General features: G+C 38.3%; 1 protein-coding gene across 1 annotated transcript; it reads right to left on the minus strand.

Annotated features, from left to right (window-relative positions):
• Positions 1-615: 615 nt before the first annotated feature.
• On the minus strand, positions 616-5,183 carry LOC117489113 (C-C chemokine receptor type 8-like). Its single transcript, XM_034138352.1, has 2 exons — positions 5,091-5,183; positions 616-3,452 (listed from the first exon to the last, which is right to left on the minus strand). The coding sequence occupies exon 2, from the start codon at positions 3,436-3,438 to the stop codon at positions 2,374-2,376; it is 1,065 nt and encodes a 354-aa protein (XP_033994243.1). The 5' UTR covers positions 3,439-3,452; positions 5,091-5,183; the 3' UTR covers positions 616-2,373.
• Positions 5,184-8,079: the final 2,896 nt, after the last annotated feature.

The following is an 8,079-nucleotide window of genomic DNA, read 5'->3' on the forward strand; positions in this document are numbered from 1 at the left end:
TATAACCCATGATCTTACAAAGTATTTATTGCTTATATATGTGGTGAAAGCATATTTCTGTCTGTCACTTTTTTTCAGGTAATAGCCTTGTCCCGAGTTTTGCAGAGCTGTTAAACAGAGGCTTATGTGTCTTTGAGGACTCGTAACATAAACTGGTTCCAGATACAGAGAACACACAGGTGTCAGTGGAGCTGTTACAACCATTTAAACCCTTTTTTTACGTGTATACAATAGTGTAGGGGCTTGTAGTGATATAAAAACATATTTTTGACAGATTTAGGAGCTGACATCCCTTGATTTGATGCAAAGGGAATAAAGATTATGGTAAGGTAGATTAAATAAATACAAGCATTGTTTACAAACAACGTATACAAAATGACCACTAATGAAAATGGTCAAGCGTGACTAGATATGATCAGATGTATAGTAATTTGCTTTTATGACTAGACGATAAAATACAAGCTGTGATGAATTATCAAAGTCAAATATGGTTGGGTATCATCTGGCTCTCATTGTCACAGGTGCTTAAATTCATGTTGACAGGGCCGAAGCAGAGAGATGTGCAGCTCTGTTTGAGGCACGGGTGAGATCTCTGATAATAATATACAAATAATATACAAGCAATGTGTGTTTTATTGTTATCATCAGCCATTCAAACAGATTCCTCTTATTCAGAGTGTTTGTTTTTACAGATGTTCTCTCCAATAAATAAAAAAAAATGTCCACATAACATAAGAAATGTCAAAAATAGAATATCAGGTATCTCTTCTGCTTCGATTTGACTGTGTGTAAATGTTCCCTTACAGGCCATATAACTTTAAAAGCGTTTTATAGTACCTTCTTGAAATACCCGTTTAGTCACTTAGAACAACTTAAATGATCTGTGCATGGATGTTCAATCTTGGCCTTTGGGAAGGATAAACTTAAATGGTAAACTGAAACCAGATAAGCTGAAAATAAAGCGGTGTGCCCATCCATCACTTCCGTTCCACTACTTCATCTCAATTACTGTACATCAACTGTCAGCTTTTGCTGTACAACACTCATCATTTAAAAAAATATATATACGTACATCAGAAGTGACACCTTTCAGGAAGATAATTTCAAACTTTCAAGATCTGATACTTGTCAGAATTATAATAATAATAATAATAAATTGTATTTTTATAAAGTTCCTACTCATCCAGTCATTGATGTGCGCAATGCACTTACTCAGCTGACAGGAAACTGCTCAAGATGTTCGGTCAGAAAAGGGAAATGATCTTATGAGTCATAACATCTGACAGAATGCAACAGTGCAAAGAATCAGGGAAATGTTTAAATAATACAACAAGTCACAGGGGCCTGAAGGACCTTGATAAAATACACAATGTCAAATACACAACATTTTACATACATTTTGCATTCAGCCAACAGGAGATCTCAGAATAATGAACACACCAAAAGCAGGTCTACAGCAGAAACATTCCATCATTTTCAGCATTATTAAAAATCTCGAGAAAAATTAGCTCCAACAATATCAAAATTCTGTACGTTCCCACTGGTCAGCCTCAATTCTTATTTATGTAAACATTTTTTGATTTGTTTATTATTGTTTGGTTGGGATGGGGAGGTAATTTGTAGGTCACAGAGCCAGAAAGTAGTGAGAAACACATTGCTGGTTTTGATCTTTTCATTGAATTCATTGTCTTATACTTGAGGTCCTTATCATGTCAGATAAATGCCTTTAAAACCTTCCAATTAACCCATAAGAACCCACCGTGACACAGATGTTACATGACATTTAAATGTTCTGGAAAGTTCCTTATACAGCTTTAGCCTTTATTTTATCTCATTAAGTCCCTAGGTGACACACAGTGAACAGTCTGGTGGGTCATGGGCCAGGTCATGTGATTTAGTGTTCCCATAACAACATGTCCAAGATGTCCATGTGCCAGGCTAACACGTGTGACAGAACTAGCTACATTTCAGAAGCTTGTTTTTTGTACTTGTCAGAAATGTGTTCTATGTGGTCTATTAAGTCTGTGCTCTATATTTCTTAAAATATATAGTTTTATTGAAATAATTCTCTGTGTTTTTAATTTTTTACTTTACTTTTATGTATGCACCACGACACCAAGTCAAATTCCTCGTACGTGTCAACCTACCTGGTAATAAACCTGTTTCTGAAGTCTAAATAATGTTCCCCATAATTTTCCCAACTTTGCATGGTTGGTAACCAAGCCACCTGAATACACATACTGATTAAAAAATGCATTCTTAATATAGACTGTGTGTGTGTGTGTGTGTGTGTGTGTGTGTGTGTGTGTGTGTGTGTGTGTGTGTGTGTGTGTGTGTGTGTGTGTGTGTGCATGTGTGTGTGTGCGTGTGTGTCTAGTACTCGTAGGCAGAGGTGCTCCTGGTGCTCTGGCTGCTGGTGCTCATGTGTCTCTTCAGACAGGGAATGTATTTAGCCATCAGCCTTCTGAAGTGGCTCTGGAACTTCTTTCCCACAAATGTGTAAAACACAGGACTAATGCAACAATACAGATAGGCTATGTTCCGGGTCACATACAGTTCATAGTCCAAGTTTTTCGAGTCGGAACAGTCTTCCTCCTTGCTGGTGACCTGAAGAGCTCGAAGGAAGATGACGATGTTGTAGGGTGTCCAGCAGGCAAAGAAGGTGAAGATTATGACAAATATGAGCTTGATGGTGTGACATTTCTCCTTCATGCGGGTAGACAAAATGCGGATGGTGATGGTAATGTAGCAGTACATCACCATGGTGAGAGGAAGGAGGAAGAAGAGCAGGCATTGTTGATAGTAAGTGACCAGCCGCCAGCGCTGCATGGTGCTCTCGGAGTATCCCGACTCATCACATGTCAGCCCATTAAATATACTCTTTCCCACATTTTGGAAAACCAGCTCTTTCACACTAGCTACAATACTGATGCACCAAACTGCTACTGACGCAGTAATGGCATATGCCTTCTTCCTGCTCTTGGCGGCTGCCACTGCATGCACCACTGCAAGGTATCGGTCAAATGTCATGAGTGTGAGGAATAGGATTGAGCTGTAGAAGCCGATGAAGTACGCACTGCTTACCATCTTACACAGAGCCACACCAAAGATCCACTCAGACAGATGGTATGTCGCCTGGAAGGGGAGACTGGAGGCAAATAGAAGGTTGGAGAGGACCAAATTCAGAAGGAAGATGTTTGTCACTGTGCTGAGGTTCTCAAACTTGTGGATGATAAAGAGAACAAGCCCGTTGCCAAGGTAACTCAGGAGGAAGATGGTGTAGTAGAAAACTGGGATGAGTTTTGCACCAAACTGGTTGACAGCCTGCTTGCCACAGAGCAGGAGAGTTTCATTATCATTATACAGATAGCTGGGATCAGTTGTGCTATTGGCGTCATACAATTCCTGAAACAGCTCATAGTTGTCATCATCGTTCATGGCTGGTTTTTGACCTGTGAGACATTAGGGAACCATGTTAGTCACTTTTCTGCAAGTTGAAGAAATTGCTAACAAGTCAATTGGTCTGATAAGTGGTCACATGGTCTGGCTGCTTGTTTAAAGGTCATGGAAGTTACATCTATTTCATGTTCATATTTCACCTGTAGAAATTAGAACGAGAAGATTTGGTGAACAAATAATGAGGATCCATACAACAGAAAAGTCAGAGAGTAACTACAGAGTAGTGTTATGAAACAGTTAAATGACTCTTGTGCGATCTGTCATTTTGTGTGGCATTCGTTTGTGTCTCTCAAAATAAAGAACAGGAACTGCTGACTGAGTAAAAAAGTCCACAGCTGGTGTGTAAGACTTGTTCTCTGAAATAAGTCATTGCCGCTGTACTAGGTTCCATACCTATTATAATGACCATCATACCTAATATTATAACCATTTGTATACATACAGCCTATGTTTCATACACTCCATCTCTGCTTTCTTGATTTCATTTTTAAAAACGTTTTTAAGAATAGTTTTTATATTTGGACACTTGGTCCTCACGGTTTAGTGTGGTAATTCCATAAAAAGCGACCTTTGCTAATCTAGGAAAATAAATGGGGCTAGAAGCTTGATGAGCACTAATGTCAGTTGGCAAACCTGTAGCTTGTTCACTTCATTCAACCTCTATTACATCATTTATTTTTAAACGTAGAACCCCACTATTTTATTTCACAAAGCCAGATGAACTACGTTGAGAGGGTGGATTTAAGGGTCTTGACGCAAGATGTTACCAAGCCATATTTAAGATCTATATATATAATAAGATTCAGGAAACAGCCGGGTTTTCACCGTCCTCTCTGCAGTTGTGCAATTTGGAGCTGATGTTAAGATCTTATTTCATTTGTGGTGTAGCACTCGAAAGCTCTTTTTTTAATTTCCTGTAAAAATGTTTGACATTTTATCAATTTATAATATTTATCACAAGGATAATTTATGTTGACAGATGATGACCATGTTTGTTTCTGTTGCTATAAGTGAGCCAGTGGCTTGCTTTTACTACTCCTGTGTAAATGTCTAAGTGGATGTCCGGTTGGCTTCACAGTAATTTACTTTGCACACTTTGTTTTTTTTAACAAATGCATCCATTCTGCACTGTGTATCTAGGAGCAGCTCATTTCCTGACTGATGACTGGTTACATCATCTTCAGTGCTTTTCAAATCGTTTTTAGCAATATTGCTGTTATTAATGTTGATGGTTTATCAATGAATAAATACTCATCAGGTTTTCTCGTTATAAGCGATTCAATATATATTTGACTTGTAAAAAAAATATATAATAGTGTTTTCCCAGTATCTATCGAGTGTATTGAGTTAAAGATTGTCCTCCTGATGTTGTCCTTTTAACTCAACTGTGTTTAAAAACTATAACTATTATTGATTAGATTATGAATTTTTTTCTCACCTTGATATATTTATCATATAAATACCATCATTATGCCAGTTTCAAACTAGAATTAACCAAAAATAAATAAGCATTCATACATTTCATAGCATAAGAAATTCAAAAATCAAGCAAACAACAATAGACTGTGGGTGTCACTGTAATATATGTATTACTCTTATATTTATATATATATATAAAAGAGTGAACTCACCTGTGCAGCGCTGTGGCGATGCAGAGAGCGGGGGGGGGTAGACTTCAGTGTATGCTGGACAAGACTGATCTCAGAGCTGGGTGACAGAGTGTCTCCTGAAGGGGCAGTCCTACATATGAGTCATGCTGTCTTGTTCCTTTTTCACAGCTTTCACATCATTTTCAATCAAATTTACATTTTTTTCCAGGCAGAGAAAACCCGGATTGAAGATTTAGGATCGACTTGAGATGAATCTCCAAAATGTATGACCTGTTGAGTAACAAGGCTTATTTGTACTTTACCACCAGTGATGGGGTCGTTACTCAAAAAAAGCAATATATTACTTTACTTCGTTACTCTCTACATAAAGTAACTCATTACATTACTTTTGCGTTACTCAGCAACAGCCTATAGCCAAAACGTAAAACTTAGGCCTACATGTGCACACATATAACAATTACTATTGCAATAAGGAAGACATAACACAAGTTAATAACGGTGAAAATTCTATTTTTTGCTGCTTGTTCGGAGCAGGCACACACTCAACATCATCACTCTGGGTTCAGGGGTCTTTAGCTTCGTGTTAGCATGTTGCCTTAGCAGGTGTTTGAAGAGGTGTCATGTTGTGTTTGCAGCAGAGCACCTTACCGTCACATTCCTGTCCTTTCTTCGGACAAATGTAAAATAATGGGCATAATGTAGTGGCAATTTCTTATATTACTTTATATGGTAAAACCAAATGCAACGCTTACAGTATATGATGAAAGCAGTTTTCATTGCTCGACCTGTTGTTCACCCAGATGCTTCCTGCCAAGGTTCAGTTCTTGTTCCTCAAAAGAGCATTGCACGAGAACAGTCAGCACAAAGTGTTATCTCTCTTTGTCTGCACATCAACAGTTACAGCAAAACCGCCAAGGTTCCTATAAAACTGTAATTAGTGTTTACCACTGATCTTGAAAAGAAAGGAGAACAAACTTTGTACATAGAAGTGTCTTGATCAAGCTTTTGTGGATCAAGCTCTTGCTTGAAATCTTATTCTAATTTTGAAAGGAACAAAAGAGATCTAGAATAAAAGCTGTATAACGTAATCACAATTTTTATAATAACAGCTTAATTTTGGTATGCATTTTTTGTGTTTTTCGTAGTTATTTTGTAGTGTTATGTTTTCTTTTTGTCTGAACAGTGGCAAAATATGAAGCGGTTGGCATTTATTGATAACATGTTTAAACCCCCGCTGCAGCATGCTGCAAAGGAGACACACGTTTATTATATGTTTTACAGACAGAAAGCCACAAGAGATATTTTAATGGCAGATTATAGTATTGGGTTTACATGAAATACAAATTGAGAGGTTAAAGTAAAGAAATGTGTTAACTGGGTTAACTGAATTTCAAAACAAGTTTTCTAAGGCATGAACGTGGTTACATCATTTCTTTGTAACTGAAGCAAGTACGGCATACGACAGCGAAACAGTCAAACAGTCACGACTACTGTAGTTTCCCATATTGAGAAATGCATTTTCATGCCAAGCGCAATATGAAAGACCACTCTCATGTCTGTAAGGTAAATCAGAAGACATAGACAGGAGCTGGTTGCTAAGCTTAGCATAAAGGGAAAACAGCTAGTCTGGCTTTGCGAAAAGGTAACAACATTCATTTTACAGCCCCTCTAAAGCTTAGTAATTACAATCCATACAAAAACAATACGTGTGCAGTTAGGATTTCATGGATATATCAAACTCACATTACACTTTATAGTCGTAAATGTAATGTTTGTGTTGGCAGATTTAACCAACACATAGTTCTTCATAGTGTTAATCAACAACTACGATCAATCGCACAACAACCACTTGACCCTTAACCCAAGAGCCAAGTCAAAACAAGCTAAACAACATCACAATGGAGCTTTAAAGTAAATTAAGTCTGCAGGTGCTCAATATATGATGAAGAGCCTGTTGTCATTAAACAATGGCCACATTCTTGGCCCTCCTTGTGGATGTGGAGGCGATGTCCAGGTTGACATTCTTCACCGTTTCCTCGAGGCATGCTGCGCTACCTTGAGGGCCTTGAAGAGCCCGCATATTTTCCAGGCGGCACATCCTCAGCAGCGATGCAGCCGAGATTCCAGCGGCTTAGAGGCAGCAGGTGTGAGGCCAAGGCGGACTTTCCAAGGATGTTAAGTCAATGGAAGACTCATTAATGTCCTTCCCCTAGCTCTGCAAACAAAAGGACAGGAATGCAGGAGGATGCCTGCCGACACGCCGCAGATGGAGGAGATACGGTGGTCTGAATAGGATCCTGATCACTGGTCAAAGATAGTTTACACTCTGGGGGCTCGCTGGGACTTTTTCAGCAGCTCTAATATAAATAAAACTGTAGGATAACACCTCACTGCAGGGCTTAAGGGATTCAGTGTTTGTCCCAAACAGACAATACAATAATTGAAAGGCATCCGGTCGTAACGGCTCCTCCATTTGACTTTGTGGTGAAAAAATTGAAAATCTATGAAAAGGATTTGAGGGGGGGACGTCATTGTTTATGAACAGGGTAAACTTTAAGAGAACAAAGAGCAGTCAGCAGAAAATATGTAACATATTATTACTACTTTCAGTGACCGTTGTGTGCTTCAACCACTTTTTAAATATCGTCATGGTGATTTCTGAAGATGGGCTTGAGAGCTGAAATTGCACATAATTGCTCTATCTCAGCTTGAGTGAATTTTCAAAAGGCTTAAAGTGCAGGGAACAAACAAGGAAGCTCTCAAACAGACAGTAAGAAGCCGTTTTTGGCGAGCAACACATGAGTTCTTAAAGTATGATCATTTTGATTGAACAACGGATTATTTACCTGCTGGCCTGAAAAAAAGACTAAACTAATATTTCTGCTTTTTCAGAAAGTGTAACAGTATGGACAGTTATTTAACAAAATGACTTTGTATAAATCTCAAATACTGTATACAAAGAGACTGACTCAATACTTCTTTTTTGGATACTGCGCTGTTCAAGCAGACT

Source organism: Trematomus bernacchii, unplaced genomic scaffold (assembly GCF_902827165.1).
Source record: "Trematomus bernacchii unplaced genomic scaffold, fTreBer1.1, whole genome shotgun sequence".
Taxonomy (NCBI): domain Eukaryota; kingdom Metazoa; phylum Chordata; class Actinopteri; order Perciformes; family Nototheniidae; genus Trematomus; species Trematomus bernacchii.